Here is a 19,347-nt window from a genome sequence, read left to right on the forward strand (position 1 = left end):
ACACGATCCTGATTTCAATCCTTTTTTTTTCAGGACAAAAACCGCAGCTCTTGGCAGAAAACGCAGGTGCGTTTTTGGTGCGTTTTTGATGCGGTTTTTAGTGCGTTTTTTATGCAGTTTTCTCTGCAGATTGTCTGTGTTTGACACAAATAAAGCTTTAACTGCAGAGGGGGAAAAAAAAAAGAAATGATGTCATTTCCTTGTCCAACCCTTTTCTTCTTCCATCCTCCATTTTGGGACTAAACACCAAAATGAGTGGACGTGTTTTGAATGACAGCGCTCCGCAGAGTGCTGAGCGTAGGCCAGATCACAGCCCGCGGATCCAGCTCTATCCAGCTATTTAAGTCTACGTTCACATTTGCGGTCTGCGCCGCAGTGTCGGGCGCCGCATGCGTCATGCGCCCCTATATTTAACATGGGGGCGCATGGACATGCGTCGCACTTGCGTTTTGCGCCGCATGCGTCACTGCAGCGCACGCATCCGGCCGCAGAGGACGCAGCAAGTTGCATTTTTGCTGCGTCCAAAATCAATCAAAAAAAGGATGCATGCGGCGCACAACGCAAATGTGAACATAGCCTAAGTGCCACGTATTTAAGTGCCACGTATTTCTTTGCCACGTATCACGTATTTCAGTGCCACGTATTTCAGTGCCACATATTTCAGTGCCACATATTTCAGTGCCACGTGCCACGTATTTCAGTGCCACGTATTTAAGTGCCACGTATCACGTATTTCAGTGCCACGTGCCACGTATTTCAGTGCCACGTGCCACGTATCAAAGTGCCACGTATCAAAGTGCCACATATTTCAGTGCCACGTGCCACGTATCAAAGTGCCACGTGCCACGTATCAAAGTGCCACGTGCCACATATTTCAGTGCCACGTATCTAAGTGACACGTGCCACGTATCAAAGTGCCACGTGCCACATATTTCAGTGCCACGTGCCACGTATTTAAGTGACACATGCCACGTATCAAAGTGCCACGTGCCACATATTTCAGTGCCACGTATCAAAGTGTCACGTGCCACGTATCAAAGTGCCACGTGCCACGTATCAAAGTGCCACGTGCCACGTATCAAAGTGCCACGTGCCACATATTTCAGTGCCACGTATCAAAGTGCCACGTGCCACGTATCAAAGTGCCACGTGCCACGTATTTAAGTGCCACGTATTTCAGTGCCACGTATCACGTATTTCAGTGCCACGTATTTAAGTGACACGTATCACGTATAAGTGCCACGTGTCACGTATTTAATTGCCACATATTTAAGTGCCACGTATCAAGATTTTCCATGGAGAACAGACACATCCAGAGATATGTCTGCTCTCCACGGCTGCAGCAACACACTGACAGGAGCCATAGTTCCTGTCGGTGTGTCACTGCGCATGCGCGAGCGAGTTTACCGGCGGTCATTGACCCCGGCACTCTCGCTTAACGGCAGTGCTGCGTGGGAAAGTTCAACGCAGCTGTACTGCTGTTAACCGAGACGCCGTAGTCATTGAACTCCGGGACAGTACGCGATACACTGCTAGGAGCTTCGCTCCTGGCAGTGTATCGCCGGAGAGCAGGGGATCGGCGTGGGACACTCGTTTTATGGATTCTGCGGACAGGGAGTATGGATTTGGTTTATTATTTTTGGATTTTTTCCTGGAGGATCTAGGGCTTCGCCTACAAGTGTGCTGTTGGTGAGTATATACTCTATGTTATGTGTTGTATGTACTGTGTGTCATGTATGTGTACTGTGTGTAGGTGTTTTGTGTAACTTTACAATTGTGCTAAGTCGCCGGACACAGGGACAACTCTCCCATCCTAATACCGGATGGGAGTAGTAGTCCCATACGGCGACTTAGCACAATGGTGGCACTAGCGTCGCATGGGGACACACACACACACACACACACACACACACACACACACACACCAAATCGATCAGCAGCCCCACGTTTAAGGACTCCATGCTGCTTCACTGGGGGGCGGGGGCTTCCCTCTTCCTGTCCGACGTCACGTCCGGTCCTGGGTGTCAACCCCTCCGTACAAAGACGCCGACACCCAGGACAAAGGCGCTGTGTGTGGAAGGTAATATGGGGCCCTAGGGGGATACGCAGACACGCCGCTGCGTAAAGAATTGACATGTCAATTCTTTTTACGCCGGCGTGTTTGCAGACAAAAGCGCTGCGTTTTTTTGCGGTGTGTCTGAACGGCAAAGTGAATTTCTCATTCACTTTGCCGGCAGACGAAAATGACATTGCGCATTTTTGAAAAGCGCCCGCAAAATAGCGCTCAAAAATGCGCTATGTCTGAAAGTAGCCTTAATATACACTTAACTTGTAATGTCTTCACGTTCCATGCAGATGTGTCCGGATCCCAGAATTCCAAGCGGCAGAAGTTCACCGACCGCCATATTGGGGCACCCAAGTGATGGGTGTCTCAATATGGAAACGGCTGGTGGTGGTACCAGCCTCTTGCGCGGTACCACCAGCGGAACACAGTTGCACCATACACTGTATACACCGTACGTACGCACCCCCCCCACACACACACACACACACACACACACACACACACACACTGTATATGCCGTACGCACCACACACACTGTATATGCCGTACGCACCACACACACACACTGTATATGCCGTACGCACCACACACACACTGTATATGCCGTACGCACCACACACTGTATATGCCGTACGCACCACACACACTGTATATGCCGTACGCACCACACACACTGTATATGCCGTACGCACCACACACACTGTATATGCCGTACGCACCACACACACTGTATATGCCGTACGCACCACACACATACACATACTGTATACGCCATATGCAGCCTCAGAGGAAGCCGGACACATTAAAGGGGTTTTCCCATGAACGAAAGTTTATTTTAAAAATAGAAGATCATAGTGGATTCATTTTGTGAGGTAAAATATTTCACTGACTGTTTTTAAACAATATTTTACCTCACAAAATGTATCCTCTGCGATCTCCTGCTGTAATGTTAGTATTACACAGGTCAAAGAAGAGATGGCATGAGAGAAGATGGCAGATGGGAGAGAGAACGTGTACAGGGGTGAGACAGCTCAAATGGGACAGCACATGAAGGAGAGAGACAGCAGACAAGGGGGATAGCACATGGGGTAGACAGGTCAAAGAAGAGAGCACAGACGGGAGAAGTCAGCACATGCGGAAAGAGAGAGTGGATAGGTGGGTGAGCACATGGGGGGGGAGGTTGGGAGATTCTCAACGCTGCAAAGCCTGCCCCCATCGTGACATTACCGCCCTCCCGATGCGATAGCATCGGGCCTCCATCTAGTAATATTATAAATGTGTCCCTGCTGTGTACTGTGTAATGGCTGAGTCTGATCATGCAGGAATATGGTCTGGATTTTTGTGTACTCACCGTAAAATCCTTTTCTCCGAGCCACTCATTGGGGGACACAGGACCATGGGTGTTATGCTGCTGTCACTAGGAGGCTGACACTAAGTTGAGACAAAAAGAGTTAGCTCCTCCCCTGCAGTATACACCCTCATGCTGGTTTCCAGAGACCCAGTTCAGTGCAAAAGCAGTAGGAGATTAATAACCGCATATTACATAACATTAGAGTATAACATGTCAGAGAAAGTCAAGAATCAAAAAGGTAACAAGCCAAAGGCTAACAGGGTGGGTGCTGTGTCCCCTAATGAGTGGCTCGGAGAAATTTTTTTTTACGGTGAGTACACAAAAATCCCTATTTCTCCTTCGCCACATTGGGGGACACAGGACTATGGGACGTCCCAAAGCAGTCCCTGGGTGGGGAACAATACAACCAAATAACTGTGTACCATCTGACTATAAGTGCACAAAGGCCGCCTGCAGAATACGTCTGCCAAGGGCTGCATCCGCAGAAGATTGAGTGTGGACGTTGTAGTGCTTTGTGAAAGTATGCAGGCTAGACCATGTTGCGGCCTTGCAAACCTGCTCCGCCGTTGCCTGGTGCCGAATGGCCCAGGAAGCACCCACTGACCGAGTAGAGTGTGCTCTAACCCCCGCCGGGATAGGCCTGCCCCTGACCCGATAAGATTCTTGGATAGCCAATCGGATCCATCTGGCTATCGTGGCCTTAGACGCGGCTGAACCCTTTCTGCGACCCTCCGGGAGTATAAAGAGGGAGTCCGATTTGCGGAAAGGAGCAGTCCTAGAAACGTACCTCCTGAGGGCCCGTACCACGTACAGGGTGTGAAGGGCCTTTTCGACCCTATGTCTCGGCTGTGGGCAGAAGGAGGGAAAAATGATATCTTCATTAAGGTGGAAGGATGAAACCACCTTAGGGAGAAAAGCCGGAGATGGGCGTAAGACTACTTTGTCCTGGTGGAAGGAAAGGAAAGGCGCCCGGCAGGATAGTGCGGCCAACTCCAAGACGCGCCTGATAGACGTTACTGCCACAAGGAAGGCCACCTTCCAGGAGAGGATGGTAAGCGGGACGTCCTGCAGAGGTTCAAAAGGAGATTCCTGAAGGACGCTCAGGACCAAATTGAGATCCCAGGTCTCTAACGGCATTCTGTAGGGGGGTACCACGTGGGAGACCCCTTGAATAAAGGTCCTGACTTGCAAGTTAGCAGCAATCTTACGCTGGAACAACACCGGTAACGCTGAGATCTGACCCTTGAGGGAACTGAGCGCCAGGCCGGAATCCAAGCCGGACTGGAGAAATTCCAGAATGGAAGGAATGGAGAAAACGAGAGGGGGGGGCGACCGCGGAGCCGGCACCATGAGAAGAAGGCTTTCCAGGTGCGGTGATAGATGCGAGCGGAAGACGTCTTGCGAGCGCTGATCATGGTGGCGATAACCTGCTGGGAGAAACCCACTTGAGTTAGGATCCAGGTTTCAACAGCCAAGCTGTTAAACGTAGGGCCCCTGAGCTCTGATGGTAGATCGGTCCTTGGCGCAGCAGATCTGGGCGGTCTGGTAACCGCCAGGGGACGTCAGATACGAGTTCCGCATACCATGCACGACGTGGCCAATCCGGGGCGATAAGGATCACCAAAACCCCCTCCATCTTGATTTTTTGGATCACTTTCGGCAACAGAGGAAGTGGAGGGAACACGTACGGGAATTGGAACCGGTGCCATGGGGATATCAGTGCATCCACCCCGACGGCCCGGGGATCCCGAGAACGTACTATGAAGTTAGGGACCTTGGCGTTCAGTCTGGACGCCATCAGGTCTACGTCTGGAGTTCCCCAGCGAAGGCAGATTTGATGAAAAAAACCTCTGGATGGAGTTCCCACTCTCCCGAGGCGAGACCCTGACGGCTGAGAAAGTCCGCCGCCCAGTTCTCGACGCCCGGAATGTGCACTGCGGAAATGGTGGAGTGGTTATCCTCGGCCCAACGGAGAATGTGTGAGACCTCCTGCATCGCCGCCCTGCTGCGGGTACCCCCCTGATGGTTTATGTAAGCCACCGCTGTGACGTTGTCCGACTGGACTCGGATTGGGTGACCCGCGAGCAGGAAGTGAAAACGTCTCAGGGCAAACCTGATAGCTCGGATCTCCAGAATGTTTATGGGAAGTTTCGACTCCCAAATCGTCCAACTCCCCTGGGCAGTGTGGTCGCGAAACACCGCTCCCCAACCAAGGAGACTGGCGTCGGTGGTCACCACCAGCCAATGGATCGGGAGAAAAGACCTCCCCTGGTTGAGAGATGATTCCAAAGTCCACCATTTGAGCGCCTGGTCCGAGGGGACAGAGGACATGGCCGGTCGAGGGTTAAGGGACTCCTGTCCCAATTGTCCAGTAGAGCTTGTTGTAAGGGACGGAGATGCAGTTGGGCGAAGGGAATCGCTTCCATTGCGGCCACCATCTTCCCCAGGATCTTCATGGCAAACCGAATGGACTGCGGACAAGGGTGACAGAGCGTCCGGGCTCCCTGCTGAAGCGCTTGGGCCTTGGACCGAGGAAGTAAGACCAGCCCCTTGGACGTGTCCAGGATCATGCCTAGGAAAGAGATCCTTCGAGTTGGAACAGGGGAGGACTTGTCCAAGTTGATTAACCAGCCCAGGCGCGAAAGGGAATCCAACGTAATGCGGACACTTGCCTCGCAGGCATGAAACGATGGACATTTGATCAGAAGGTCGTCTAAGTATGGCAACACGACCACTCCCCGGGAGTGTAGAATGGCCATGACAGCCGCCATGACCTTCGTGAATACCCTGGGCGCTGTGGCAAGACCAAAGGGTAAGGCCGTGAATTAAAAGTGGTCCTCTTGGATGGCGAAACGGAGGAACTTTTGATGTGGCGGGAAGATTGGGATGTGAAGATAAGCATCTTTGATGTCTATTGATGCTAGGAACTCGCCTCTCTCCATCGAGGAGATGACCGACCGGAGGGATTCCATCCGGAAGTGTCGTACCTTTACGTGCTTGTTTAGGAGCTTCAAGTCCAAAATGGGGCACACCGTCCCGTCCTTTTTTTGCACGACGAAGAGGTTTGAGTAAAAACCTCTGAATCTCTCGCGGTCCGGAACCGGAATGATGACCCCGTTTTGGCGGAGGGATTTGATGGCGCAGTGAAGAGCGCGAGACTGAGCTCCCGAACTTGGGAGACGAGAGGGAAAAACCCGAGCTGGAGGGGAGGCGGAGAATTCTATTTTGTAACCAGAAGACACCAGGTCTGTGAACCATTCGTCGTGGATGACGGAAAGCCAGACGTGTTGAAAAAGAAGCAGGCGTCCGCCTACCTCGGTGGTGTCGACTGGAATTCTCCCCAAGTCATTGTGAAGGAAATCTGGAAGGCCTAGATCCTCTGGTTCTGGGTTGTCTAAGTTTTCCTCGCCAGGACTGATTCGGTCTGTAAGAAGGCCGAGAGTCTGTGTCTGTGCGTGTAGATCGTTCTGATCTGGACGATGCTGTGGAGTTGGACCAGAAAAGGCCACCGCGAAAGGGGCGAAAACTAAAATGCTGTTGGCGCTGAAAAGCAGCTTTTGGCCTGTGTTGAGGGAGGAACTTGCTTTTTCCCCCTGCAGCATCGGAAATAAGTTGATCCAATTTTTCTCCAAACAGGCGTCTGCCCTGAAAGGGAAGAGAAATCAGAGACTTTTTTGAGGAGGAATCCGCACGCCACTCTCTAAGCCAAATAGCTCTCCTGATGGTGACGGCGTTTGAAGCCGCGGTTGCCGCACAGTCTGCTGCGTCTAATGATGCGTACATCACATGATCTGCAGCCATAGCAATTTGTCTGGTGAGGTCCGCCGCCTCAGATGGAAGAGCCTGGTCCTGAATGGATTTTGCAAGAGCATCTGCCCAGAAAACCATTGCTTTGGCGACCCATGCCGCAGCGAAGGAAGGAGATAGGGAGGAACCTGAGGCTTCATACACTGAGCGTGCCAGAGAATCTAACTGGCGTACTGTGGGATTTTTGATTGACGCCCCGTCAGGTACTGATAACAGCGTTTTGGTAGCCAAACGCGATACCGGGGGATCTACCAGCGGTGAATCCGTCCAATCCTTAACCAGATCTGCGGTAAAGGGATACTTTGATTCCAGGACCTTATTCCCCGTAAAGCGTTTATCAGGTCGCTCCCTGTGCCTCCGAACTATCTCTAGGAAATACGGATGGGAGGCGAACACCTTATGGGATCGCTTGGTTCTCGTGAAGGAGACTGCGTGATCCGGAACTGAATTAGGGTCATCAATTGACTCCCTCATTGACAGCCTCAATGAGGGAGTCAACAGTTGATCGGAACTCCGGAGAATCTGGGTCCATGGACGCCTCAGACTCATACTCAAGAGTCATGATCGCTTCGAGCCCCTGGAGAGGGTGAGCGAGAAGTGGAGCTACTCGAGACTGAATGGCGTGGTGAATTATCAGGGGAGGTAGTGCGGATCCGTTTTTTGGATGTCCGAACCTCCTTCAGGTGAGAGCGGCCCCTGCTGGCCGATGATTCCCCTGTTATAGAGGGGTCTCTTAACCCAGGGAAACGAACGCCCCGCTCCCCAGAGGGGTCATGAAGGGATTCAATCGCTTTGGCTAGCGAAGCCATGGATTGTGACAGTGACGTGGCCCACTCAGGGGGGCTAGGAACACTGGGGTCGGTAGCGGCGGAGGGCTCCAGGGCACATTGGGCATCACAGGCAGGGCAGAGGGGGGAGCTTTGAGGCCGAGGGACAGGAGCCTGGCAGGTGGTACATGCAGAGAAGTAGGTTGTATGTACCTTAGTGGACTTTTTACCCCTTGACTGGGACATGTAGTACCCCAATGTAATGAAGCTGGAAGGTGGAAGCTGAGGGGTAACGCTGCAGGGAAGCAGTTAGTGCCGTCTCCTTACCCGGTCCTGTGCCCCGCAATTGGATAGCTGGCGCTGAGTGAGAGAAGAAAATCCTCCGTGGAGAAGGGGAAGCCGGCGCTGCGTGCTGCCAAAGGAAGATGGCTGCCGAGAGTCTGTGGGTAGTCTCGCAGAGAGCGAGAAGCGCCAGAAGCGTGGGCGGAGCCGCAGGAATGATGCGTGAGGTGGGCGGAGCCTACCGGAGTGCGGCCTACACAAGGCCGAAGCTGGGGACTAAATTACTGGCCTCGGCCGGCGCGCACCCGCGGACCTCAGGGAAAAGAATCGCGGCGCCAAGGGGAGAATCCTGCCGCTATGGAGCCCCCCAAAAAACATGTGACCGCCAGAAGAAACCGACCCCTGGTGCACTTACCCCAATGAAGGTGCCCGGGGTAAATAGGATGGTGCAGGGTTGCGGGAGCCTCCATCCACCATCCCCATGAAAGGGGGGTGGAGAGGAACCGTCCGCCTCCTTCCATCATCCGCTCTTTTTCAGTGGTGATGCAGAGGGGGCTGCACGGGCGCCACAGTGGAAGAGTGCCTCTGAACAGCCGAGGGTGAGACCAGGTGGGCAGGGCAGATGTCTGGCAAAAAAAGGCCTGGCTGCAGAAGAGGATACTGGAGGTAACACACCAGTGCTCGTCTGTAAGTAGGGGGGAGATCTGTGCCCTTGAAGGGGCCCGTCGCCCAAAAAAGGTCAGCTCAGGCAGTGGCATCCCACGTTGCAGGAGAGGATACGGAGAGGTAAAACTCCCGTGCTCGCCTGTTGTTGGTTCGGGGAGATCGGAACATGAAAGAATCCGTCGCCCCTTTGTCCAGAAAAGAAGGTTTAAATCCAGTGTGCCTCCTACGGACACTAAGCTTGAACTGGGTCTCTGGAAGCCAGCATGAGGGTGTATACTGCAGGGGAGGAGCTAACTCTTTTTGTCTCAACTTAGTGTCAGCCTCCTAGTGACAGCAGCATAACACCCATGGTCCTGTGTCCCCCAATGTGGCGAAGGAGAAATAGACATTACAGCACTGAATCACAGATATTGCTTTCTTTGAGGTAAAACATTTCCCTGCCTGTTTTTAAACCATGTTTTACTTCATAGAAAGAATCAGCTATGATCCCATGCTGTAATGTCTGTATACTCTCGTGTCCTCCCCTGCCCAGGAGCTGTGCTATGAACATTGTATTTAAACACATCCAATTGTGGAAACTTATTATTCCAAGGTCTAGTGAATAAAATGAACTTTTGTTCGCGGGAAAACCACTATAAGCTCCAAACTGAAAACAGGTGACTGACTAGAAAGTGTAAAGTAACATTGCACGCTTGTAAGCCTTACTGTCATTTTGTGGACACTGATACTTTCTTTCAGAATCAATGCTGATGCTGGTGTGATCACAGCAATGTCACTGACAGCTTGTGTATCTTCTGTTTAGCAATATATTTTAAGGTTATTTTTGAAGTATCTTTATTTCAGAAAGGAGGAAGGAAACAGCGATAATTCAATTCTCCTTTAGTTGAACATACTAAAATAAAAATAAACCAGAGTGTGCAGCGCATGTGAATAAATCTTATAAAAGGCAAGAATTGTTCATTTTTTAATACGTAGAATAGAAAAATGCATTACTAGACGTATGCTTTATTAACATGTACGGGCAGGGCAGGAGTCATGGAGTCAGTATAAAATGAACTGAGTCCAACAATATATAATAAATTGGGTACAGTAGTACAATGCAGGATGTGCTGGAAATGTTTTCATAACAATTTGGGAAAGTTCTGAAATGTCTGATCTGTTCCTGATCTGAGGATCTCTGCTTTTAGTGGAGATGAATCTGTGCTGCACTTTATGTACATGCTCAGTAGTGACCCAGTGCTGTGGGGTCGTAGTGGAGATGAATCTGTGCTGCACTTTATGCACATGCTCAGTAGTGACCAGTGCTGTGGGGTCATAGTGGAGATGAATCTGTGGTGCACTTTATGGATATGCTCAGTAGTGACCACTGCTGTGGGGTCGTAGTGGAGATGAATCTGTGGTGCACTTTATGGACATGCTCAGTAGTGACCAGTGAGGTGGGGTCGTAGTGAAGATGAATCTGTGCTGCACTTTATGGACATGCTCAGTAGTGACCAGTGCTGTGGGGTCGTAGTGGAGATGAATCTGTGCTGCACTTTATGGACATGCTCAGTAGTGACCAGTGCTGTGGGGTCGGAGTTGAAGTCTGAGTCAGAACTCAAGAATTGAGGATTCGGTGGTTTGATTTACCAACTCTACAGCCCAGTGTATGGCCAAAAATTATGTGCTGGTAAGTCACTCTTCTGGCTTTTAACTCCATTCTGGAAGCCTCCAGAAATATTTACATACATGTATTAACTCTTAGGGTAAGTTCACACAGGGCGTTTTTGCTGTTTTTTTTTTTTTTTCTGTAGCAAAACCTGATGATCTTGGCAGGAAAGAAGCTGCATCAAAAACGCAGGTTTAGGTGCGGCTTTTTTTGCGTATTTGTTGTGTTTTTTTTTTCCTCTTTGTCCATGTTAATGTCCTTGGATTTTCAGCAGCAAAAATGCAGCAAATAATAATACCTGAGTTTTTGCTGTGTTTTTTTCAACACCCATTCAAGTCAATGGGTGAAAAAACGCAGCAAAAACACTGAAAGAAGTGGCATGCTCTATGTCCAAAAAACGCAGCAAAGCACAAAATACTGATCACACAAAAAAACAATGTGTGTGCATGAGATTTCTGAAAATCTCATAGGCTTTGCTGGTATTGTAAAAAGCAGCTGAAAATTAGCATAAAAAAAAAAAACGCAGCAAAAACGCCCTGTGTGAACATACCCTTAAAGGACGCAGCCAATTTTCAATTTTAGGTTTGCATTTTTACATCCCCTTCTTCTAACAGCCATAACGGTTTTATTTTTCTACAAGGAGGAGAGCTTGTTTTTTGCAAAACAAGTTTTAGTTTTGAATAGTATCAATTACTTTACACTGTACTGAAAAGAATAAGAGAATAAAAATTCTGAGTGAGATGCAATGGTGAGAAAAATACAATTTTGCCATTGTTTTTGGGGTTTTGTATTTACGGTATTTGGTGTACACTAAAAATTACCTGGAAACATGATTCTCCAGGTCAGTGTGATTATGGTGATTGCAAAGTTGCAAGTCATTTTTTTTTTATTTTAAAGAGATTTAAAAACAAAAACAACAACAAAAAAAAAGTTTTCAGCTTGCGTCGTCATTTTCCTAGACTTGTAAAGTTTTTGTTTCCATCAATCGGGCTGTGCAACGGCTTGTTTTCTTAGCATGACAAGCTGACAATTTTATCGATAATTTGAGGTACATACAACATTTACATAGCTTTTGCTTACATCTCTTTTAGAGGGGGGGGAATGGTGACTAAAAAAAAAGTAATTCTGTCATGGCATTTATTTTCCTTCTACATGCCATGGGTTTTATCATATGGATTAATCATTTTTATACCTTGATAGACAGGACTTTTACAGACACAGCAATACCGCTCTCCAACCACAGGCATCCCAACACTGACGAACTTATGTGTCATGTTGCACTAAGGGGTTAAAAGGGAACCTGTCACCCCCAAAATGGAAGTTGAGCTAAGCCTTCCGGCATCAGGGCTTATCTACAGCATTCTGTAATGCTGCAGATAAGCCCCCCCGATGTATCCTGAAAGATGAGAAAAAGAGGTTAGATTATACTCACCTGGGTGGGCAGTCCCGCTGCGGTCCGGTCCAGGGCCTCCCATCTTCTTATGATCACGTCCTCTTCTTGTCTTCACGCCGTGGCTCCGGCGCAGGGCCTCTCTGACCTTTCCCGGCACCTGCACACTGCAGTACTTTGCTTTGCCCTCAACAGGGCAGACAAAGTACGCCTGCGCCGGAGCGCGAAGACAAGGACGTGACCGTAAGAAGATGGGAGGCCCCGGACTGGACCGCCCCTGGGTGAGTATAATCTAACCTCTATTTCTCATCTTTCAGGTTACATTGGGGGCTTATCTACAGCATTACAGAATGCTGTAGATAAGCCCCTGATGCCGGTGGGCTTAGCTCAACTTCCATTTTGGGGGTGACAGGTTTCCTTTAAGAGCTGCTAATATTCTTCATACCCGAAAGTTTGCTTTACAAGATTCCTGCCAAGAATTTAGTGGTAACTTAGTCACTTTTATATCAGCCCAGTGATCTAGCACTCACCTCATCGTATGTGTAGTCCCTTTCAGTTCCAGCCCATGCAGGTCCATGCTGAGAACTAAAGGAAATGCCATAATCTTTTTTATTGTCTTCCTCTTCGAAGGCTGTAATGTGCAACGCGAAATGTCATAACTTGCAGTCATCACAAAAAGGTTTTCAAATAATACCGTCACACGTACCTTCATCTTTTTCACTGTTGTCATCATGCTCTGGGAATTTAACATTTTTCTTTTTTTTCTTCTTTGTTAACGGGAATTCGAAATCATCATCTTGGGACTCGGAGGCATCCTGAGTATCAGACTCGATCTTCAGATTCTGTGAAGTAAATATTAGGAAAATTTTAATTTGAATGGGGCACTGAGCAAAAACCTGTTGATGGATTGCTTTATGTAATCCAAGGACAGCATGAGGTAGAGGTTGAAACACTGAGTGCAATGATGTGTCAGTTATTAGGCTGTGTGCTGTTTACATACAATGAAGGTTTTATCACTAGGACATTATGATTGTGGTGTCTAGCTGCCTCACACCAAGTCATCTGACTCTATTCCCTCCTGTGATAAGCAGCTCACTGCCAATAGACAATGCACATAGAAAGCCTGATGTGGGTGGGGTTAAATTTTTCAGATCAACTGCAATCTACATGAAAGAACTGTGTCACAACTGCTGCACCTAGTAAACTAAGTGATATATGGTGGGAATTAGAGTCTCTTTTCCTACTTACAGATGAGGTAGCAAAAACCTGGTTATAGATTTCCCAAAGGTCAAACACCATGGATAGACTCTAAACGTATGACATTTATCAACTAGTTCCAATCAACTCCTCCCAATCTATTCCATGGAAAGTCCAGTGTTTAAGGGAGTTATAAGCAGAGAAAGCTATCTGTCACAAGACCACCACTGATTAGACAACATAGCGGTATTCCCAAAATCACAATGTGGTGTTATAATGAGGACTAAGGAGCAAATTTCCTTGTGGAGATTGGTGTGCCTAACATGCCAGTGTGAAGAGACAAATAGGCCATGTAATGTCCCTCTGGGAAATTAAAGGGCCACTGTCACCCCCTCCAGCCGTTATGAACTAAAAGAGCCACCTTGTGCAGCAGTAATGCTGCAGTCTAACAAGGTGGCTCTTTTAGTTTTTGATTAAGTTATTACCTCAATAAAGCGTTTTGAAAATTGTCCACAAAGACCAGATATTGTACCTGGAGGCGGTCCTAAGCGTCCTGTATGAATCCCCCAACGGCCGTCACTCTTCTCTTCAGGGGCGCTGGTTTCCGCCCCCTTTGCGGTGTTTCTTCTTAAATCCGGCGCCTGCGCTGTGCGTGCCTGCCTGGGGCCTGCGCAATGTTCATTGTGAGTCACACTCAGACGCAGGGTGCCTGACTGCGCCTGTGCGGGCAGTGCGGCCACCCTGTTGCTGAATACAGCAAGCCTCTGCCGTCTGTTCTGCACCAGCTGCAGGAAAACTACATTTCCCAGCGTCCCCCGATAGACCTGGCAGACAGGGCATGCTGGGAGTTGTAGTTTTCCAGCTGCTGGAGCGCAGTGACGTCCATGGAGCCTGTACAGCGCTGGATAACACCGTACAGCGCTGGATAACACCGCACCGCGCCCGGAGGAGCCTGAAGACAGCGGCCACCACTGGGGTAACAGCTCCGCCGCCGCCGCTGTCAGGAGCCCTGGATCTGCGCTATGACCGACAATGAAGACTGCGCCTGCCCCAGGCAGGCACGCACAGCGCAGGCGCCGGATTTAAGAAGAAAAAGCGCGAAGGGGGCGGCGACCATCGCCCCTGAAGAGAAGAGTGACGGCCGTTGGGGGATTCATACAGGACGCTTAGGACCGCCTCCAGGTACAATATCTGGTCTTTGTGGACAATTTTCAAAACGCTTTATTGAGGTAATAACTTAATCAAAAACTAAAAGAGCCACCTTGTTAGACTGCAGCATTACTGCTGCACAAGGTGGGTCTTTTAGTTCATAACGGCTGGAGGGGGTGACAGTGGCCCTTTAAATATCCAAATCGTCTCTTCAGAGAGGAAGAGGACTTGAACTCCTGTGCCAACTATTGCAAGCAGCAATAGCAAAAGAATATATCGACCCTTTAACTATCCTTGCCAAAGGAGCATTGAATGGCCTTAAGTTTCTTTACACTGGCATGTCACTACACAATAAGAGACGATACCCCTTAGACACCAGTCACAAGCCTCCCTTTCATACAACCAAATCAGTTCCAATGCTTTACGCTTAAGAGGGGAAACACCCCAAAACAGATGTCTACATCTGTTTTAACTCTGGTGTGGCTTTTGTACCAAGTCATATGGCAAGGCTCATTAAAGAGTCTATATTGAACTTAAGATTGGTACTTCTATCAGGTGACACTAGAGTTCAAGTCCTCTACCTCTCTTCCTATTAGGAAGTTTAGCGGCCTGCAGGAAAACTGCAAGACTGTTTCAGCCTTGTCATATTGGGGAGGCATCTTTAAGATTTGTTATCGATGTCAAATTGGTAGAGGTGCCTATCCCCCTGTGTCAGCGGCCAGGCGTAAACAGCATGGCTCTGTTCACTGTGTACGGTCCGTTGCCAAGTAGGAGATGCACTGCAGCTTTCTGCAGTAAGCACTAACCAGCAAAAGGAGCCATGCCGATCCGGGTCTTTTGAACGTTTACATCAGGAACAGTTGATGACTGGGGGGAGGTACCGGGTGTAGGACTCCCACCAACCCAAATTGATGACCAATTTTGAGGACAGACTCTTGATATCACAAGGCCAAACAACAACAGAAGGGAAACCAATACAAAACAATAAAACCACAAAAAATATTATTTTAAACATAATTCCCTCTCAGTAATTACAATATAGTTGCCAAATAAATGTCCAAATTCAAGTAACAATTCCAGGTACCTTTACACCTTCCTCTGCTTCATCCAGATCAAACTTTTTAGTTTTCTTTTTCTTTTTCTTCTGGTTGAAGAAATTTAAATCATCCAGATCATCTGGTGCATCTAGAAAAGGAATAATACTCAAGTAACTTTGCCATAGACCCGAGCAATAATGCAGGATTTTCGGGTGGGGAAAGATTTGGATAAGATAGGATTGAAATGGTCAGTTATAAGCACACACAGCTCTGCAGTGAGATCAGGAGCGCGACCATTACATTTGTCACACTGGTAACACCCCCTTTATTTATTATAATCTCTGGGGGCCGATTCCCAGGTAGATCAGTGCCTGGTCTATAGATCTTAACAGCTCATTTACAAATAAGAAAAACGTGGATTCCACTGGAATAAGACACCAGATCGCAGATACCAAGGTATAATTTTATTCAGCTTCCTATGACCTACATGCCGATATAGGAGGGTTGATCCTACTGACAGATTCCCTTTAACTTGCCAGGTAAAATTTCTGATCATGAACCTATACCGTCGGCCCGACGTACGGTGTGTTAAGTAGCACAACGGGGGCAGCGGATGCAGTTTTTCAATGAATCCGCTGCTCCATTGTAATGTCCGGGGAGGAGGGGGCGGAGCTCCGACCGAGCGGACACGACGCACAAAAAAACGTTACATGTAACATTTTTCGTGGCGGAGGTCCGCCAAAACAAGACGCATGCGTCGCACGACGGATGCGACGTGTGGCCATACGTCGCTAATGTAAGTCTATGGGTAAAAAACGCATCCTGCAGACAACTTTGCAGGATGCGTTTTTTTCTCCTAAACGACGCATTGTTATATTTTAACAAATGTGTTTGGACATGATTATGTGGCAGTTACTACAGGTTCCCCTCCAGTCTCACAGGATGACTAGCTCTCCTGCCCTTAAGTAGGCTGCTGATGGAGCAATATGGGACCAGACTTATCCATCAGTCTTCTTGATGTGAAAAACAATCATACGGAAAAGCTGCTTTTCCATTGGATGAAGATGATGGACGGATCTGGTCAAATGCTCCTCCACCAGCAGAGCGAGCTCTGCAGTCTGTGAGAAAATATCCCTACCCTGATGGCCAACACAGCATATAAAATATCTTTATATTACCTTTTTTCCTAAAAGACTCTTCGTCCAGGTCAAAATCCTTCTCTTCCACAGGTTCTGGTTCTACTTCTTTCGTTTCGGGAACCTGTGTCTCCTCCACGGGCTGTTCACCTCCTTCTTCATCCAACATGAAGGGCTTCTTCTTCTTCTTTTTCTTTCTGGACATGGTAGGGTCGAATATCATCTAAATGAAAAGACATAGCAATTAGTATATATATATATATATATATATATATATATATATATATATATATATATATATATATATATATATATCTACTATATAATTGTCTAAGGGGTACTTCCATCTGTCTGTCCCAGAAATCCGCGTCGCAGATTGTTCTCGCCAGCTGCCTGTCCTGGCTGCCGCGACCAATCAGCGATGGGCACAGTCAGGCCGAGAATTAGTCCCTCCCTACTTCCATCCAGTCAGTGCCCGGCGCCCGCTCTATACTCCCGTCCAGTTACCGCTCACACAGGGTTAATGCCAGCGTTAACGGACCGCGTTATGCCGTGGGTAAAGCACTCCGTTAACGCTGCTATTAACCCTGTGCGTCCCCAACTTTTTACTATTTGCAGCATGAATAGTAAAAAGATCTAATGTTACAAATGATAATAAAAAAAAAAAAGGTTATTCTCACCTTCCGACATCGCGCGCTGTCTTCGGCAGTGCAGGGCGGCAGGTTTCGATGCCAAGGATGCTACGCGAGAAGGACCTGCCATGACATCACGGTCATGTGACCGCGACATCATCACAGGTCCTGCGCTCATACAAACCCTGGGACCCGAAGCTGCTGCGTGCACTGCACACAGGCGCCAGGACTTCAAGGTGCCTTCGGAAGGTGAGTATATGTTTATTTTTTATTTTAAGTCTTTTTTAACCACGCATTGCTATATACTACGTGGGCTGTGCAACACACTACGTGGGCTGTGCAACACACTACGTGGGCTGTGCAACACACTACGTGGGCTGTGCAACACACTACGTGGGCTGTGCAACACACTACGTGGGCTGTGCAACACACTACGTGGGCTGTGCAACACACTACGTGGGCTGTGCAACACACTACGTGGGCTGTGCAACACACTACGTGGGCTGTGCAACACACTACGTGGGCTGTGCAACACACTACGTGGGCTGTGCAACACACTACGTGGGCTGTGCAACACACTACGTGGGCTGTGCAACACACTACGTGGGCTGTGCAACACACTACGTGGGCTGTGCAACACACTACGTGGGCTGTGCAACACACTACGTGGGCTGTGCAACACACTACGTGGGCTGTGCAACACACTACGTGGGCTGTGCAACACACTACGTGGGCTGTGCAACACACTACGTGGGCTGTGCAACACACTACGTGGGCTGTGCAACACACTACGTGGGCTGTGCAACACACTACGTGGGCTGTGCAACACACTACGTGGGCTGTGCAACACACTACGTGGGCTGTGCAACACACTACGTGGGCTGTGCAACACACTACGTGGGCTGTGCAACACACTACGTGGGCTGTGCAACACACTACGTGGGCTGTGCAACACACTACGTGGGCTGTGCAACACACTACGTGGGCTGTGCAACACACTACGTGGGCTGTGCAACACACTACGTGGGCTGTGCAACACACTACGTGGGCTGTGCAACACACTACGTGGGCTGTGCAACACACTACGTGGGCTGTGCAACACACTACGTGGGCTGTGCAACACACTACGTGGGCTGTGCAACACACTACGTGGGCTGTGCAACACACTACGTGGGCTGTGCAACACACTACGTGGGCTGTGCAACACACTACGTGGGCTGTGCAACACACTACGTGGGCTGTGCAACACACTACGTGGGCTGTGCAACACACTACGTGGGCTGTGCAACACACTACGTGGGCTGTGCAACACACTACGTGGGCTGTGCAACACACTACGTGGGCTGTGCAACACTACGTGGGCTGTGCAACACTACGTGGCTGTGCAACACACTACGTGGCTGTGCAACACACTACGTGGCTGTGCAACACACTACGTGGCTGTGCAACACACTACGTGGCTGTGCAACACACTACGTGGCTGTGCAACACACTACGTGGCTGTGCAACACACTACGTGGCTGTGCAACACACTACGTGGCTGTGCAACACACTACGTGGCTGTGCAACACACTACGTGGCTGTGCAACACACTACGTGGCTGTGCAACACACTACGTGGCTGTGCAACACACTACGTGGCTGTGCAACACACTACGTGGGCTGTGCGTAGTGTGTGTGTGTGTATATATAAAAGTAGAGATGTATCAGGACTGGCGTTTAGTATGACAGTTGGGACCTAGAGCCAACAGGAGTAATACGCTACACTTAACAGGGTGGGTGCATCTTTGAGCTGCCTATGCGTCAAAAAAATTGTAGTCCTGTCATGTGACTCGTAATATACAATACACCCTGTTCAGACTTGGTGAGTAATAAAACAAATGGTGTCTACATTACAAATCATCACATGACTGGAGTACTTTTTGGCGCATACGCAGCTGAAATTCCATCCCAATTTATTAAGCAGGACAACTCTGCTGTGACAAAATCCTGCAGTGGACTCTCCACCACATATTCTTCCTCTGTGCCCATGCCCTAAGAGAAAGCCAACGGGGCAAACCTTGGTGTAAAAGTTACTTTTTTTTTATTACTTGCTAGATTGTACGTTTCTGATTGTTCTCAGAAGGTAAAGGATTATGGGTATATTCCTTAAGAAAGCTTATTCATTGTTCAAGACAACAAAAAGTTAAAACTTGTGGCATCTTCTCAGCCACCTATGGCC

At 48.8% G+C, this 19,347-nt stretch overlaps 1 protein-coding gene across 1 annotated transcript in view; it reads right to left on the minus strand.

Moving 5' to 3' along the window:
- The window catches only part of EIF2S2 (eukaryotic translation initiation factor 2 subunit beta), a 43,554-nt gene that overhangs the window by 18,567 nt on the left and 5,640 nt on the right, over positions 1-19,347 (minus strand). The window contains exons 2-5 of the mRNA XM_077251963.1: positions 16,538-16,718; positions 15,407-15,507; positions 12,683-12,818; positions 12,507-12,607 (exon numbers count right to left, since the gene is read on the minus strand). Of these exons, the coding sequence (XP_077108078.1) occupies positions 12,507-12,607; positions 12,683-12,818; positions 15,407-15,507; positions 16,538-16,718 (519 nt within the window). The remainder of the gene's footprint in view (positions 1-12,506; positions 12,608-12,682; positions 12,819-15,406; positions 15,508-16,537; positions 16,719-19,347) is intronic.

This window comes from Ranitomeya variabilis, chromosome 4 (assembly GCF_051348905.1).
Source record: "Ranitomeya variabilis isolate aRanVar5 chromosome 4, aRanVar5.hap1, whole genome shotgun sequence".
NCBI lineage: Eukaryota > Metazoa > Chordata > Amphibia > Anura > Dendrobatidae > Ranitomeya > Ranitomeya variabilis.